This window comes from Panthera tigris, chromosome C1 (genome assembly GCF_018350195.1).
Source record: "Panthera tigris isolate Pti1 chromosome C1, P.tigris_Pti1_mat1.1, whole genome shotgun sequence".
NCBI classification, from domain to species: Eukaryota; Metazoa; Chordata; class Mammalia; order Carnivora; family Felidae; genus Panthera; species Panthera tigris.
This window is the reverse complement of record NC_056667.1, coordinates 62,389,002-62,408,458: the sequence shown is the minus strand read 5'-3', so window position 1 is coordinate 62,408,458 and position 19,457 is coordinate 62,389,002. Positions and strand designations below refer to the sequence as shown.

At 36.0% G+C, this 19,457-nt stretch overlaps 1 protein-coding gene across 11 annotated transcripts in view; it reads left to right on the top strand.

The window, feature by feature from the left end:
- SLC44A5 (solute carrier family 44 member 5) overlaps positions 1 to 19,457 on the top strand; it is a 368,679-nt gene that overhangs the window by 251,594 nt on the left and 97,628 nt on the right. For all 11 annotated transcript variants that reach the window (XM_042997591.1, XM_042997590.1, XM_042997595.1 and 8 more), the window contains one exon: positions 11,687 to 11,760. In XM_042997591.1, the coding sequence (XP_042853525.1) occupies positions 11,687 to 11,760 (74 nt within the window). The remainder of the gene's footprint in view (positions 1 to 11,686; positions 11,761 to 19,457) is intronic.

The following is a 19,457-nucleotide window of genomic DNA, read 5'->3' as shown; positions in this document are numbered from 1 at the left end:
TATTGTGGAAGCTTTGAAAAAAACAGATAAAGTAAAAAGGAAAAACAGAATCACCCAGAGATAATGACCACTAACATTTTTTTGTATATTCTTTTGTCTTGTTAAGCATTTATACACATTTTATAAAAACTTATAACCGTACGAACATGTTCCATGATCTACTTTTTACTGAATACATTATGAATGTGTTTTCATATAATTGTTCTAAACATAATTTCCATATTTTCTTCATTATAAAGAGCACAATGTTTTAAATCCCTATAAATAAATTCTTGCTTCTTCTATACATATTTCCATGGTATAAATTACTAGAAAAGAACTTACTAGCTCAAAGGGCGTGCAATTTTCCGAGACTCCCATCATTAATAAGCCATTATTTCTTATTATTAAAAGTTTTGGTGACAGATAGTAATCTCTATTTAATGTACATGCCTGATTACTAAAAAATTAGCTATTTATAATATAATTATTAGAAGGCATGAAGTTTTAAGAAAAATTTAATCGCTGAATTTCAATAGCCATCTCAGTCATGAAATTTTTCAGAAGTTCATTGTTTCAACAAATATTTTGAGCACCTACTCAAAATTTCTATGTGTTAGGGAGTCTAACCTATTTCAAGAAGATTAAAGAGCATTCCAAACTGTTATGGGTTACCTTTAAAATTAGTTAATAACTTTGGATTAATGTTCCAAGGCTGTTCTAAGCTGGGTTTCCTACCACCTATTCTGTGTGGTACCTTTTATTCATGATGCCACATGTAATATGGGCAATAACTATGATCTGGCTCTCACTTTACTAGCAATTTGTTGAGTGGTTTCTACCTACTGACAGATCCTTAAATATTATGCAAGTTTTACAAAGATGATGAATCACACAGTAAAACCAATTATGTCTGACCTTGTCCCATTTGAAACAAAAAAGGCATTTATATAGACATCACTTAAACTTCTCTGTATGAAAAAATGAGGTTCTGTCTCCCTCATTACAGTTAGAAAATATAAACCACAGCTGGTTAAAGCTACTCTCTCAATGCAATGGAAACCCAAATGCAAACTGGATAGAAGAAAAGATTATCCATAGAGGATAGAGAAATTTTTGAGATCTAAATATCATCTTATATGATCTAATAAATTTGAACTACATTATCAACATCATCCTATAATTTCTTAGGATATCAAGTTATTTGGTGTATTTTATTACAGTAAGTTTAAAAAATGTTAAAAAATAATAATCTCACAAAATTAACACTCCTTTCTTAATGATTGGATGCCAGAATTATCTTCTAAAGTAGATGTAAAATTTCCTTAAAATTTTTTTGAGATTTGAAAACCTTGCATTAAAATTGAACACCTGAAAAAAACCTATTCTTATAATTAAAAACTCATTTATAGCTTCCTGATTCCAGTAATAGTGTAATTCTTCAAGATATTCTTTTAACCTCTTAGTATCCTTGTAGAAGTTATAAGTATAACTTATTTCTGAGATCTCAACTTTCTCACATACACACACACACACACACACACACACACACACACACACACACACAGAGTACATGACATAACCTGAAGCTGTGGGAACAGAACAATAGAAAAATTTTAGACAAGGTGTCTGGAAGGGAGAAGAGAAGCTGGGAACATGTGGAAAAGATATAATTAACCCCTTCAAACACAACCTCTTAAACAATGTTTCTCTCACAAAATTACCCAAATCTCTACTAATAGTGAAGAGTGGAGGAATAGAGGTAAAACATTTTTTAACTCACGTAAAATTTTACCCTGAATAGCCCAAATTTTGAGTTTGCTGACTTATTACCATCAGTTCGGATGATCTGTCCACTTCATGCCACACTCTGAAGTTTGCCAACTGTATCTCAGGGAAGCTTGGAGGGTGGCCCCAAAGTGCATTGTCCTTCAATAAAGCCTCATGGAGGCGAAGCAGTCCTATTTCCTGGAACAGACTTCTGCAGTAAGAATCTGAGAGGTAACAGATGACTTTAATGGCATTGTGCAGGTGCCAGCAGAACCACAGAGGAGCAATGCTTCTAAATTGTGAGTTATAAACGCAGCCATGTTGTAGACAGATGTATGCAGGTGACACCAAGAACTTAAGAATAGGAGGTGATCATCCGACTGGAATTACAGGCAGTGGACAATCCCTAAACTGAATCATTAAACACAAATGGATGATCTGTCAGAGAATAATGACTTTTAGGACTTTCATTCTCGCTCTAATGCTTGATAATAATGACCTTTCAGAATGGCTGATATCGTTGGAATTTCATCTGCTACAAAGAAAGAAAACCAGTAAATGAATCAGTTTCTGAATGAAGGTAGAAAACTGTCCCTGAAAAGAAAGCAGAATGACAGTTGTTGGAGAGTAAGAACTGGTGTAGAACTGAAATATGCATTTAACAAACAAAACTCTTTCATTACCTCCTAATTTAATCTCATGGGGTTGTGTAGGGCAGAGGAGGAAGGGAGCGGGGGTGGGGGGTGGCGAGGGGAGAGAGAGAGGGAGAGGGAAAGAAACAGAGACAGAGACAGAGAGACAGACTGGTGCTGAATTATTTTACTGGAGACAGTAATGTCCAGGTCATAAGCTTAAGCTTGACACAAAAAAAATTGAATCCCCAGACAACATGTCACTATATAGAGAGCTCCTCCTCCCACAAAAGCCTGAAATTTGAGACCTAGCACTTTTAATTTCACAAGAGCCTGCTTATGATACATTAGCCTGTCAGCAGTAAGAGGTGTGTTTTAGTGATCATTCATGTGATTGTATTTCTGTAACATGCAAGGCTCTGTACCAAATGTTGCCATAGAGGACTTTATGGTGTAGGTCAAAGGTCTGCAAGGTTTCCATAAAGGTCCAGGTAGCAAATATTTTAGGTTTTTAAGGCCAGATGGTTTCTACTGCAACTATTTAACTCAGCCACTGTAGCACAAAAGTAGCCTTAGATAATATAAATATAAGTAAATATAAATATAAATATATACAAATAAGTGTGGCTCTTTCCCAGAAATCTTTATTTATGGACACTGAAATTTGAATTTTGTATAATTTGTATGTCATAAAATTTTTTTAACCATTAAAACTATAAAAACCACTTTTAATTCACAAGTTATATAAAACAGACAGTAGACTAAATTTAGCTTAGTCTAACCCCTTGGTCTAGGTTATAATAAATGGAAGATAGTTGCTCTGAGGATGTACAAACAAAATTTCTGTAAGTCTACAAAGATTAGAGGGAACTCTTACGTCAAAATTTCATGAAGGAGGTGGTGATATTTGAAATGAGTTGAAGGACGGAATTTTAATTTTAAAAAATTTTACATTTAATTATTTTTTACATTTCTATTCACTCATTTGATACCATATTAAGCTCATTCCTAGAAAAATCTTAAATTCAAAGAATATGTGACACTGAACAAATATATTCCTGTATATAGTGACCCAGCAGTGATTATGTTTTACATTCTATAATTTTCTATGGTAAGAACACTTAATATGAAATCTACCCTCTTAACAAATTTTTAAGTGCTCAATACAAAATTGTTAAATGTAGGCACAATGTTGTACCACAGATCTCTTATATCTTATCATCTTGTGTAATTGAAATTTATACCCATTGAACAGCAGGTCCTCATTTTCCCCTCCCTCCAGTGCCTGGTAACTACTGTTCTACTTTCTGTTTCTATGAATTTGACTACTTTAGGTATCTCATATAAGTGGAATCATCAGTATTTGTTCTTTTGTGATTGGTATATTTTCCCTAGCACAGTGTCCTCCAAGTTCATCCATGTTTATCCAAAAGAATTGAAATCAGGGTCACAAACAGGTATCTGCACTCCCATGTTCATTGCAGTATTATCCACCATAGCTAATATGTACAAAATGTAATGTCCATTACCAAATGAATGAATTTTTTTAAATGTGGTACACACACACACACACACACACACACACACACACACACGGAGTATTATTCAACCCTAAAAAAGGAAAAGAATCCTATCATGAGGGATTTTGTAGATGGGTTGGAGATCCACACAGGGACACTTTTGTGGGTAAAAGGGAGCACTGATAATGGTTACTCCAGGACTAAACCCTGGCTGTTCCATGCAAATTTGGACATATGGGTTATTCCAAGAGAAGAAATCTAAAGGGGCATTAGCAGAGAACCCTGAGTATAGTCAAGGGAGAGGGCATGGGTGTACTCAATGAATGAAAAAGCCCAAGTTGGTTGAAGCACATTGAGAGGAATGGTGGGAGATAAAGCTAGAAAGATAGTGTGGGGCTTGAATTAGGATTGAACTTGTAGGTTCTTAAACATAAAGCCAAGACATTTGGAAATTACTAAATAGATGGTGGAGAGGCACTGCCATTTTTTAAACAATGAAATGACATCATCACATAACAGTGATAATCAGTGATGTGCAGACTGAATTGGATCAAGCAGAGACTATATGCAGGAGTCCAATTAAGAGACTACGGCAATAGCTTGAAGAGAAGATCAGAGAATTTGGACGGAATCCAGGTAGCAGGAATAGAAAGGAAGGGGTAGATGAAAGACACACTAGAGAAAAGGAGTCAAGAGAATTTGTCAATTGAATATAAAAGATAAGCTAAGAAAGGGAAAGTCAAAGGAAACTCCCAGGATTTAAATTGAGGTTAATATAGACATAGTATATTTGTGGGTTCCAGATAGGAAGGATGGGGATATCTGCAAACACATAATACAATTGGGATCATATTCTTCATATTGCAATTTGGAAAAATAGATATGTTAGAAACGGTATTTCTGTAGTTTAACTTTTGAAAATACTTTTACACCAGGGCAGCTCAATCTGAATAGGGTTTTGAATAGCTTTCTGATAAATGTGAAAGTGAGCATCTTGTTTTGGAAAAGTTGTTCTTTGATTTGGAGGTAGGGTGAGGGAGAGACTTGGGGCATATTTCTCTTTAACTATTCTTTCTTTCTTCTTTCTGGGACCCGGTGGGATGCAACACATTTTAGTTTAGCACAATGGTTCTTAGTGCTTTCCATGAAAGTAAAAATGAATCCACCTGAGGTATAGGTACAGCTATGAGAGGTCTCTAGCTAAAATATGATTGAGAATGATTTTCAACCATGAGCTGGTATCACCTAGTTATTTCTATAACTGTCTTGAGAGTCTTAAAATTATCCAAATTAAATCTTTAGTTTTTAAAAATAACTCATTTCCCGTGGTTGACTTCGAGTTTCAAGACCAGAAATGATACAGAAACTATAACAACAGTAGAACAGATCAATGAGACCAGGAGCTGGTTCTCTGAAAAAATTAATAAAATTGATAAACCCCTAGCCAGACTTAATCAAAAGAGAAAAGAGAAAGGACCCATATAAATAAAATCACAAATGAGAGAGGAGAAATAACAAACACCACAGAAATACAAACAATTATCAGAGAATATTATGAAAAATTATATGCCACCAAATTGGACAATCTGGAAAAAAATGGATAAATTCCTAGAGACATATAAACTATGAAAACTGAAACAAGAAGAAATAGAAAACTTCAACAGACCGAAAATGAGCAAAGAAATTGAATCAGAATCAAAAATCCCCCCACAAACAAAATTCCAGGCTCAGATGGCTTCCCAGAGGAATTCTACCAAACACTTAAAGAAAAATTAATACCTATTCTTCTCTAACTGTTCTTAAAAAAAAAAAAAAACAGAAATGGAAAGAAAACTTCCAAACTCATTCTGTAAGACCAGCAATACCCTTATTCCAAAACTGGACAAAGACCCCACTAAAAGGAAGAACTACAGGCCAAAATCCCTGATGAACATGGATGGAAAAACTCTCAACAAGATACTAGCAAATTGAATCCAACAGTATATTAAGAGACTCACTCACCACGATCAAGTGGGATTTACTCCCGGGTTGCAAGTGTGGTTCAATATTCTCAAATCAATCAACGTGATACACAATATTAATGACAGAATAAGAACCATTTGATCCTCTCAATAGATGCAGAAAAAGTATTTGACAAAGTACAACGTCTATTCATGATAAAAACCCTCAACAAAGTAGGGATAGAGGGAACATACCTCATCATAAAGGCCACATGTAAAAACCCAATAGCTAATATCATCCCTAATGAGGAAAACCTGAGAGCTTTTCCTCAGGATGTCCACTCCACCACTGTTATTTAACATAGTACTGGAAGTCCTAGCCTCAGCAATCAGACAACAAAAAGAAAAAAAGGTACCCAAATTAGCAAGGAAGAAGTCAAACTTTCACTATTTGCAGATGACATGATATTCTATATAGAAAACCCAAAAGACTCCAAAAAAATTGCTAGAACTGATACACTAATTTAGTGAAGTCACAGGATATAAAACCAACACACTGAAATCTTTTTTGCATTTCTATAGACCAATAATGAAGCAGCAGAAAGAGAAATCAAGGAAGGAATCCATTTATAAATTGCACCCAAACCCACAAGATACCTAGGAATAAACCTAACCATAGAGGTAAAATATTTGTACTCTGAAAACTAGAAAACATTTATGAAAGAAAGTGAGGAGGACACAAAGAGATGGGAAAACATTCCATGCTCATGGATTAGAAGAACAAATGTTATTAAAATGTCTACACTACCCAAAGCAATCCACATATTTAATGCAATCCCTATAAAAATACTAAGAACATCTTTCTCAGAGCTAGAACAATCCTAAAATTTGTATGAAACCACAAAAGAACCCCCAAATAGCCAAAGCAATCCTAAAAAGAAAAACAAAGCTGGAGATATCATGATTCTGGACTTCAAGCTATATTACAAAGTTGTATTGATCAAGACAGTATGGTACTGGCACAAATACAGACATATAGATCAATGAAACAGAATAGAAAAACCAGAAATGGACCCACAACCATATGGTCAACTAATCTTTGATGAAGCAGGAAAGAATATCCAACGGAAAAAAGACAGTCTCTTTAGCAAATGGTGCTGGGAGAATTAAACAACAGCATGGAGAAGAATGAAACTGGACCACTTTCTTACACCATACACAAAGATAAACTCAAAATGGATGAAAGACCTAAATGTGAGACAGGAAACCATCAAAATCCTAGAGGAGAACACTGGCAGCAACCTCTTTGACCTTGGCCACAGCAACTTCTTACTATACATGTCACTGGATGCAAGGGAAATAAAAAATGAACTATTTGGACTTAAGATAAAAAGCTTCTGCATAGTGAAGGAAACAAGAAAACTAAAAGGCAACCTTTGGAATGGGAGAAGATATTTGTAAAGGACATGTCTGATAAAGGATTAATATCCAAAATCTATAAAGAACTTAACCAAACCTAACACCCTCCCCAAAGAAATAACCCAGCTAAAAAATGGGAGGGCATAAATAGACATTTTCCCAAAAAAGACATACAGATGGCTAATAGATACATGAAAAGATGTGTGACATCACTCATCATCAGAGAAATACAAATCAAAACTACAGAGAAATATCTCCTCACACCTGTCAGAATGGCTAAAATTAACAACATAGGAAACCAGCAGGTGTTGGCCAGGATGAGGAGTAAGGGAAACCCTCTCACTGTTGGTGGGAATGCAAACTGGTGCAGCCACTCTGGAAAACAGTATAGAGGTTTGTCAAAAAGATAAAAATAGAACTACTCTTATGATCCAGCAATTGTACTACTGGGTGTTTACCCAAAGGATACAAAAATACTGATTTGAAGAAATACATGCACCCTGATGTTTATAGTAACTTCATCAACAATAGTCAAACTATGGAGAGAGCCCAAATGCCGAATGACTGGTGAATGGATAAAGAAGATATGGTGTGTGTGTATATATATGTGTATATGCACACACACAATGGATAATTACTCAGCCATAAGAAGAATGAAATATTACCATTTGTATGGATGTGGATTGAGTTAGAGAGTATTATGCTAAGCGAAATAAGGCAGAGAAAGACAAATACTTAGGATTTCACTCATAACTGGAATTTAAGAAACAAAACAGATGAACATAGTGGGGAAAAGAGAGAGGCAAACCAGAAAACAGACTCTCAACTGTGGAGAACAAACAGAGTTACTGGAGGGGAGGTGGTTGTGAGGGATGGGTTAAATGGGTGATGGGCATTAATAAGGGCACTTGTGATGAGCATTGGGTGTTATATGTAAGTGATGAACAGCTAAATTCTACATGTGAAACTAATATTACACTGTACATTAAGTAACTGGAATTTAAATTAAAACTTGAAAAAATAAAAATAAAAACAATTCATTTCCTATAGAATACTTAGGATTATGACAGATGCCCTGAAGTAAAAAGAGATGAACAATAAGATGCTACGACTTCTAAAAATTTGAATTAAGCTTCTGCTATGTTCCTCACAAAATGGTGCCCAAGTTATATTTGATATTTTGTCCAAATTCAATTTTCCAATAGTTTTATATTTTTTTAAGTTTCTTTATTATTTATTTTGAGAGAGAGAGAGAGAGAGAAAGAATCCCAAGCAGGCTCTTCACTGTGAGCACAGAGCTCCAAGAGGGGCTGTATCTCATCAACAGTGAGATAGTGACCTGAGCTACCCAGGTGCTCCCAATAGCTTCCTAAACAGTATTCCCCCCCCTCCCCGGACGGAGTATATCTGAGGAAAGGGAGAAAAGCATTAATGGGGAAAAATGGCAGGTAATTGTAATTTCCTGATTTTACACACACGTGGGCACACACCCACACCCCTATTTTAAGAGGAAATTTCTAAAATAACAGAGAGGTTCATGTTGAAAATGGCGGAGGCAGCTGGGTGCCAGATTTTGGGGCTGCTAGGTGGGTCCTGGGCATAGTTGAACGGGTCTAGGTGGAGTGGCAACCACAGTGATGAGGGTTCAGCTCGCCTGTGGAATGCCCTCACCTACTTTGTAGTGCTTTCCGGCATGGGATTGATAGTGCTGAACATATTCCTGAAGTCACACCATGAGAGCACAAGAGAGCAGAGTTCTTTGTCGCCTACTCCCATCTCCGCATCAGGTCCAAGCCCTTTACATGGGGAGATGGTAATTACACTCTATTTCATAACACTCATGTGAATCCACTTCTGACTGGCTATGAAGATGAATAAAGAGAACTTGGACCACTACCCAGTGGGGACCACAGCACTGGTCTGGACCATGACTCTGCACTGGGAGGAGAAAAGTATATGGGACCTTAAGCTCAACTTCCTTACTTGTGTTGAATGATGACCAGTATACTGATATTCCATCCCTTTGCTTTAGGAGGAGATAACTTAAATAAATAGACTGGACCATGAAAAAACAAACAAAAACGGAAAAAAGGAAACAAATCACTACAGGAACAAATTCAGAAACAGGAATGTTTTATCTAGAAAAACTCTCCTGCTTTTTGAGATGAATTTTCTATTCATAATTTTCAGTTTGTTCAACATTCTTTTGTGTTTAAATAATATAAAATTAAGCAGTCTGGCCAGGGGGTATGGTCCACTCTTTCTCTAAATCCGTGTACCAGAAAAACAAAGCAGACTTGAATACATTATCCTCCCTGGTCTCAGAATATAATCCCCAACACCTGAAAGTGTGAATTATTGAGAAATGCTATTCCACTATGATAGGAACTGCTGGGGGGTGGTTGTGTGGGCCTGGAGTAGTCCATGGTGCTGTAGCCTGTCCTTGGCACCAAAAAAAGAGAGAAACCATAGTGTAAAACCTAAATTGGACCAAAACTCCAACTAATGCCTATTTGTCAGTGCCAGTAGCTGATGAGTATGGGTTTTAGTCTTAAAAAATTTCCTTTTGGGGTCTGCTTCTTTGTGCCTTGTCCTTTCAGATTGGTAAGTTTCCTACATTCATCTTTCTAGTATGTTTACCCTTCCTTGTGCTTGCTACATAGCATCATAAATATGTAACATTATAATGCTATGTAATATTAGTTTATTATAAAAAGCATTATAGTACATATTATATATAATGTGAGTATATAGATATAAACATATTATAGAAAATAATTACAAGATGGTGGCCAATTTGGCTGATGCTTCTGGTCACACCCACTCTCCCTCTTCTTGGTAGTTATTATTAAACACAAGGGCTTTGACAACTCCAAGATTTCTAATTAAGGCACACCAGCGTTCTAATTTTCCCTCCTTTAGTTCCCTATCTGCAGGCATCACACTAATTTAACAACTGCTCTCAATTTAACAACCCCTCTGACAGGATGAAAACCTGATCCTGAACAGGATATGTCAGAATTCATGTGAACCAGATACTCACCTCACCCCCAAGCAGGTTTTTGCTTTTCAGTGACTGTCAAAGAAAGAAAGCTAGAGCACCTGTTTCTTCCCTTTTTACTACTATTCTCATAATTCTTAGACAAAATGAAATTTAAAATTCCTGGGTTGTATTTGGATTTAAGCAAATGATAGTTTGTTTCTGGATTGAGCATGATTAACTTTCTCTATGAAAGATTCATTTCCTATTGAGGTAATAGGAACATGTGAAAAAAATTTAGATATGGCTAACTTGAGGCTTTACAGAAAATTGAAATAATATTAGAATAAGTACTAAATTAAAAGTGTTAGGCATGGGAGACCTAGATATTTGGTTTACCTTACCCTCTCTCTACCTCTCTCTCACGGACCTTAAATAAGTCAACTCACCTAAAAACCTAAAGGTATCCTTAAGAAACTCACAATGTATGTGAATGCAGTAAAGGTATAGTAGGGCTTTATCAATGTAAGGTATTATTGTGTCTGTTACTGTACAACTCCTATTCGTTATTATTACTACCACCATCACAAAAAATAGTGTGTAACCTCAACCTCCCTGTGCTAAAATATTAGAGTATATATCCATATGCCCTCAAGAGCCAGAAGTTCTTGCTATGAAAATTCTCATGTGCAACTTTTAATCCTCTCAAATAATTTAATCTTTTTTCTTTACTAATACATTTTTCATTAAGTTTTCAAGTAGAGAATAGGTGTATTGTTTTTCACTTTCAAGCATTTGGCCTTCCAGACCACTTATAAGCTGAACAAGATATAATATTAGAAGTAGGAAATACTTTAGTTGAAAGAATTGAGCATCTCTACTGGATTTTAGCCTGATTTGTGATTCTTAGAAAATCACTGAATCTCTATCAAGCCAGATTCTCTCTAAACCTAATTTGGCAATATCTAATTTATAGAATAGTTGGTAAAAGTACAGTTTTGAGCCATTTTGTTTTTTAATGCATTAGATACACTATTGTTAGTATAGTTGCACCTCTACACCCCATAGAAAGTTTGTGTAGTCGGTCATTTATTTAATAAATAGTATGCTTTAAATATGTGTATAGAAAGATAATGGAGAAAGGGAGAAATAGATGTTTTATATGTTGATGTTGTTATATTCCAGTCTCTAAAAATATCTTACAAATAAAGAAGCAAGAGAGAATAAACGTGAAGAATCCTGGGGAAACTTCTTTAATCATGGAGCTATGACCACTCCATTGCTAATGAAGCCTTTGATTACAGAAATACATCTGATAAACCTTTCAGAATTACTGGGTATAAAATGGCATATCACAATTATTATTTTTCCCCTTTCCCATATTTGTTCACTAAATAAGATGTCATGTTGGATCGCTTTTAATTCTTTATTCCTTTTTGTTTTTAGGAGTTGTACAGATGTTCTGTGCTGCATAATCTTCATACTGTGCATTATTGGCTACATTCTTTTAGGACTTTTGGGTGAGTAAATACGGGTATAGAAGATACGTAAAATTTGCTAATGAAGTAACTAAGTCAATGTCCCATTTTTAAAATTAATCATTTTCTTCACAAAGCCTTGTTATTATTGATTCTTGTCTTTTCTGGAGGGAATGTGCCTCACCAGTACTCATTGGGTAGCAGATTCAATGAATAATAAACACAAAGTAATTTATTCAAAGACAAACCCTAATTACTTAAGTAAGTACAATTATAAAGAAGGAAAAAAAAATTATGGTTTCTTTTTAATCACTTTTGAAATTCTGTTAAGCTGCTAATTATGTTCATGTTGCTGTTTACTAATATGTACCAAGACCTAGATTAGTTGAGATAATACATAAACTTTTCTTTTTATAAGCAAATTTAAAAGAAGGAACAATCATTAAGAATTTTACCACATAATTCATTGATGTTTAAGAAGTCTCATTGTCTTTGCCTACCAGAAAGAGATATTCTGTTGTTTACTGTTAGCTTAAAGATTTTTCTATGAAAGTGAAAATAAAGAGGATAAATATACAAATTATTTGCATTTTTAAAAAACTAGCAGAGGATAGTGAATATTTTCTGTAAAAAGTTTCGCAATTGCATGTAAATATATCACTATTTCCCTCTGAGACTTAAGTCCTGCCCCTTAGATGCTGACTTAGGAAACTTTAATATATTATTATTAGAGCAGGGGCCAGAAAACTTCATTAATTCTAGTACCAATAATGAATGGCCTAGAGTTAGTGTGGATAGAATGCATAAGTAGCTGTGCCTACATTGGAAACAATGGAAAATGCTCTTCCCTGTTCTTCAGTTTTATCTCCCATTAAGAGAAATACTTTGAGAATAGCAATTAAAACTAATTTCCAAAAGATCATCTCAGTAATATTATGCAAAAGCTATACAGAATTGGAGAATTCAAAAAAGTAAGGCAGGAAGAAAAGTAGGGAGAGAAGAATAAAGGAGAATAAACCACAAAATTAAATAATGTTTTCTAAGACCTTCAGAAGATTCCTTGGTTATTTCTTCAGAGTATTTTAACTTGAAAACATTAAAGCCATTATAGCACAATACACAGTCTATAAATTGAATATTACAACATAAATTTCCTTACAGAATTAACAGAATTTTAGCTTCTCTAACTTTGGGACACATTTTTCTGATCTAATTTTTTTGGTTGTTTTTACTTTTTGTCATAGAATTGAAATTGGTTGCATAAGAGAAAGAAGAGTTGGAGTCAAGTTGATCTAGGGTTTGCTTGCATTATTTGGTGGACTTGGGCTGGTTTCTTAACCTCAATTTTCTCATCTGTGAAATATAGGAACACTACCTACTTTGCAGGGCTGTTGTGAGAAGTAAATGAAATGATATCCAGGTATACAAATAATAGTACATAATACTGCTAGGCAGTATTTCATTTGCTGCCATTGTGTATTCCAGTTCTGAATTTTAAGAAATTGTTTTTAAATTAATTTATTATATTATCTCTCTATGGCAACCCATAATTTTGGTTATTAAAGTTTGAATGCACACAGAAACTTCACAAGGATCTCTTAGTTTGCTTGGAATCTTTCCATCAGGGGATCTTCTGGCATAACAAATAAGTCTCCTCCATATCTCAGAGCCAGTGTGTTGTAATCCACAGAGAAATGTGTTCTGTCCTTATATAGAACTGGGAAAGCCACTGCCACTCTCCTGTTGACACAGTAGAGAAAAGGGATGGGAGTGCACACCGTCATTCCCTATGGAGCAAAATAAGGACTTTGCTTCTTTAAGATCTCCGGATTTGGTTTATAAATACCTTAATTAATATAAATAAGTTGGAGGATAAATGTTCCTCAGTGAAAAACTGTGTTCAATACTGGATTTAGTGATTCTTCCACATTAATCCTGATGCCACTGATTAAAATGAATGACTCACAAAATTTACTGAATATACATGTATACATATGTGTGTGTGTATTTATATACTTTTCTCATTCCTGAACCACAAATAGTCTAACTAGTCTAAAATAAACTTACCTCTTCAGTTATGTCTTATATTGGATTTAAAGGAAGAACGGCAGAAAACGATTAGCAGAGGTTACCAGGAGTGTGAAAAATTTTTTGGCATGAAAGAATATATACCTTCACCTGAGAAAAGATGATGTTATCTCAGTCACACCAATATGTTATAAGTAGTGTGAAAATCAATAAAAGGAAATATTTTTAAAAAAATTTTAACGTTGATTTATTTTTGAGAGAGACAGAGTGTGAGTGGGAGAGGGGCAGAGAGAGGGAGATGCAGAATCTGAAGCACGCTCTAGGCTCTGAGCTAGCAGCACAAATGTGGGGCTTGAACTCATGAACCATTGAGATCATGATCTGAGCCAAGTTGGCCACTTAACCGACTGAGCCACTGAATGCCCCAAGGAAATCTTGTTTAAGATGGAGTTGGGAGGCCAACAGAGGAGCTCTCCTGCCTGCCACTCGTCATTGATTGCACATCCAATGGGAAGAGAGGTACCCCCCAACTCAGTAGGACTTTACTTATTTATTTTAAAAGATACAAGTGTTTTTATTTTATTTTTAAACTTTAATTCCAGTATAGTTAACATACAGTGTTATAGCAGTTTCAGATTTACAATACAGTGATTCAACAAGGTCAGTCCTGCTTTAGCTGCTACTTTACTATCCCTGCAGAAGGAAGAAAAGTCTCACCCCAGCAACAGCCCAGCCAATGAGAGACAGTCACAACTCAGCACATGAAAAGCCACTATACTTCACTTCCCAGGTTACTCCAGTTGAGTTTTTGATTATAATAGCCCTCTCAACTTCCTTTTTTGCCCTATTAAAGGAGTGTTCCTCTTCAGTTTTGTTGTAGCTTGCTCTGCTATTCCCAGGTAAACCTGTTTTTGCCGGTAAACCAACTGGCAGTTTTATTTTAAAGGTTAATAGTGGTTTGACATCTTTTGCCATTTTGTTAGATCAGGACCTTCTAAGGCCTATCTTCCATCCATTTCTTTTCGTAAGGAGTTTTACCATGAAAGAGCCATGTTTCTCACAAATTCAGCTGAGGAAAAAAACAAAAAAACAACCTGTTCTTTGCCCTTTATGTGGAATATGGCCAGCTAGGTAACACTTGGATGCAACAAAGGCACTTGACATTCTGCTAATGAAAAGCAGAAGTGGAGTCTGGATAGAAGGTAATCACATCTCCTTGAAAGATCAAACTAACGTTTATGATAATAGCTCTCTTTTGTCCCACTTCACTGATGGTTGCTATTCAATTATTGTACTAGCTAGAAAAAAGAATTGGAATATTTATTATGCAAATTGTCCTTTGTTATCCTTGTGCTAACATTATGCAATAATAGCAGAATTTTAACATTTAATAAATTTTTCTTTTTCTTTTATTTCCTCTTTAAAAAAATTAATTCTAGTATAGTTAAAATACTAGTTTCAGGTGTACAATACAGTGATTCAATTCTATACATTACTTAGTGCTTATCAAGGGAAGTGTACTTTTAATCCCCTTCCCCTATTCCACCCACCTCCCCTCTGATAATCATCAGTTGTCTATAGTTAAAAGTCTGGTTGTTGGTTTTTTGGGTTTTTTTGTTTTTGTTTTTTTTGGTTTGTCTTTTTATTTTTCCTTTTTGTTTTCTTAAATTCCACGTATGATCCAAATCATGGAATTTGTCATATTTCTTTTCTTTTCAAATGTATTTCCAGTTAAGTGTGTTAGTTCGTTGTGTTTACGTGGGATGCACCTGAAGTTAGGGTCCAAAGTTTGTGTTTGTTTTTGTTTTTCTGTCTTAGGGATAATTATCCCTGTTAGTTGAGATGCTAGGAAATTAACAAGAAAGTAAAATAATGTAAACAAGCCGAGAACTCTCGCCATGCTGTGAGAGGCCTAAACCACGTGGAGAAGCCCTGTGTAGGGAACTTGATCAGCAGGCTCAGCTGAGCTCCCAGAAATAGTGTTTGGCATCAGCTTCATAAGGTTTTCAGATGATTGAAGCCCCCGGCAACATGTGACTGCATAAAAGATCTCAAGAGCCCCAGCTGAGCCTTCCCCAGATTTCTAACTGCTGAAATCATGAGCAAAATAAAATGGTTGTATTAAGCTAGTGGGTTTAGGGGTGTAAAAACAGATAAGCAGAACAAAATTTTGTACCTGGAAGAGGGATGCTACTTAACAAAACCTAACACATGGGCATTGGTTTTCAAACCAGGGCATGTTCAGAAACCCAATGGATTTTGAGGAAACTGTCAGAGTTCGAAGGAAAGTGAGAAAAATGCAATTAGAAACAGGAGAGAAGGGCACCTTGTGACATAGTGTTGAAAGTTTGGCAGCATTGCTGCTCCTGCTGCGGCAGATGGTAATGTGGGAGGCAAGAAATGTACCTAATGAATTCAGTGATCTAGCTAAAGATTGTGCTTAGGAGAACCACCAGCTCTGAAGAACATCATCCACACCTGGGCCTTACTTAGGTGATGAGATCCAGACCCTGAGCCTGAGCCTGATTCTTTAATTGGATGAGGCTTCTGAGGACCTTGGGAGAGTATAAACGTATTTGATTGTGGAGGGAATGTAAACAGTGTGTGGCCAGAGGCTGGACTATAGTAGTTTTAATACATGGCTGTGACTTCTTTGCCCCTCTTTCTGCCAAGAGGTATGTGCCTGTGTCTCTTTCCCTTGAATCTGGTAAAGCTTAGGATTGCTTCTTTAATAGAGAAATGAACTAAGCCAAATAAGACTAGTTAAGGGCCTTGACATGCAGGTGATGTATAGATCATTGCAAAAGATTAAAGGAAGGTCATCATGAGTCCACTGGACCTCTCAGTAGGACTGAAAGTACCAAGTACAGAGAGGAGGAGGCTTAAATTCTTCATAATTCAGTCTTAAATCCTTCATAGGATGAGGTAGAAAATAAACAAAATAGCTAAGTTAATATCTAAATGTGGTCAAACTTGACTCCATCATTTCTGGTATTAAAGTATATGGGGGTAATAATACAGTCACATGTGTACTTTTCTGTTCATTGCTTCAGGAAGTCCAGCATATCATTCCCTTCCCTGACTTGAACTGCCCCAAAATGCCCAGGAAGGTGAAGTCTTACTTCCAGTTTCTAGGTGGAGAGAGAAACCTTATAGTCTACTGGAGCTCTGACATTTTGGTTGGTGCTATTTGGTATCATTTCTTAGTCAGTTACTCATCTGGATCCTTCTACTATTGTAGGGTTTCCTACACTAGGATCCAAAAATAGAGCTTTTTTTTTTAATGTTATTTAATGCGGTACCTTGGTGGCTCAGTCAGTTGAGTGTCTGGCTTTAGCTCAGGTCGTGATCTCATGGTTTGTGACTCTGAGCCCCACACTGGGCTTGCTGCTGTCAGCGGAGAGCCTTCTTCGGATCCTCTGTTCCCCTCTCTCTGCCCCTCCCCCCACTTGTGCTCTCTCTAAAAACAAAAATTTAAGTAATCTCTACACCCAACATGGGGCTCGAACTCATGACCCCAAGATCAAGAGTCACATGTTCCTCTGAGTGAGCCAGCCAAATACTCCGCAAAATATAGCTTTTAAGTCTTTAGGTAGTGATCAGTCATTTCTCCTCAAAGCATGACTAGTGTCTGAATGCAGCCCCTACTCTTTTAGGCCCTTATGATGCCTAAGTACCAGCTCAGTCTCTGCCTTCAAGGCAGGTTCCCTTTTGTAGTATTTAAATTCCTTTTGGCCCTAAGACCTAATTCAAGGTCAGTCATTTCCATCCTAAATTAAAATCTCAGGGAGAAAAGTTTGAATTCTTCTTTCTTATAAAGAAAATTGATCCTCCCCAAACCAAGGAGTATAAAAAAAAAGGGGAGAAACCATGTTTTCTTAACTGAGAGGTCACTCAACTGACCTTTTGAGGAACAAAAATAATTCCAAGTTGACTTTGATTCTGTCTATACACGGAAGCAATGAACAGTTCATCTTACTAATAAATAAGTATAATTAAATAAGTTATGCCTCCCCAGGTGTCCTGTTATAGTTTGTGAGCTTGGTGGTAGGATCCTAATGTTCATGGTAAGGGGAAACTGGTGATGGGCAGTGGCTCTGATAGGATGTCCCACTATGTTTTTAGTCTACTTGGGAATGAAAATGAGCATGCCTATCTGATCACAGCTTGGAAACATTGTTTTAGCACAGGAAAACCATTTCTTCCAATAAAAAAGTAAGAAATATAAAGCATTCTAGTTCCCATATTTTATTTTTTTTAAGTTTGTTTATTTTGAGAGAGAACATAAAGGAGGGGGAGAGAGAGAGAATCTCAGGCAGGCTCTGCACTGCCAGCCTGACACAGGGCTTGAACAAAAACCTGTGAGATCATGACTTGAGCCGAAACCAAGAGTCAGGTGCTTAACCAGTTGAGCCACCCAGACTCACCTCCTTTATTTTTAAAGTTGTTCTAGTAAGCTTTTCTTTTTGAAAAAAGTTTTCTTTTGGGGTGCCTGGGTGGATCAGTCAGTTAAGCATCTGACTTCGGCTCAGGTCATGATCTTAAGGTTCATGGATTCGAGCCCTGCATCGGGCTCCCTGCTGACAGTGTGGAGCTTGCTTGGGATTCTCTTTCTCTCCCTCTCTCTCTCCACCCTCCCCCCATTCACACTTTCTCTCTCTCAAAAATAAATAAACTTTAAAAATAAATAAATAAAAATTAAAAGTTTTTCTTTAAAAAATTTTGATTCCAGCATAGTTAACATACAGTGTTATATTAGTTTCAGGTGTACAATATAGTAATTTGACAATTTGATACATTACTCAGCACTCATCCTGATCAGTTTATGCTTAATGCCCTTCCCCTATTTCACCAATCCCCACCCTCCACCCATAACCATCAGTTTGTTCTCTATAGTTGAGTCTGTTTCTTGGTTTGTCTGTTTTTTGTTGGTGTGGGCTTTTTTCCCCCACATGTGGGTGAAATCATAAGATATTTTGTCTTTCACTTATTTCAGTTAGCAGCATACTATCTATACCTATGTTATTACAAATTGCAAGATTTCATTCTTTTTTAAGGCTGAGTAATATTCTGTTGTGTGTATATATATCACTTCTTTATCCATTCATCTATCGATGGACACTTGGGCTGCTTCCATATCTTAAGTTATTGTAAATAATGTTGCAATAAACATAGAGAAGCATATATCTTTTCAAATTAGTGTTTTTATATTCTTTGGGTAAATACCCAGTAGTGGAATTACTGGGTCATATGGTAGTTCTATTTTTAATATTTTGAGTAACCTCCATAACCTGCATATTGTTTTCCGCAGTGGCCACACCAGTTTGCATTTCCATCAACAGCGCATGAGAGTTCCTGTCTCTCTACATCCTAGCTAAAAAAACTTGGTGTTTCTTGTGTTTTTGATTTTTGCCATTCTTACAGGTGTGAAGTGATATTTCATTGTGGTTTTGATTTTCATTTTCCTGATGATTAACGATGTTGAACATTCTCTCCTATGTCTGCTGGTCTACTGTGTATCTTTTTTGGAGAGATATCTGTTTATGTCTTCTGCACATTTTTAAATTGGATTGTTTGTTTTGGATATTGAGTTGTATAAGATCTTTATATATTCTGGATACTAACACTTTATTGGATATGTCATTTGCAAATACCTTTTCTCATTCAGTAGGTTGCCCTTCAGTAGGTAGTTTTGTTGATTGTTTTCTTTG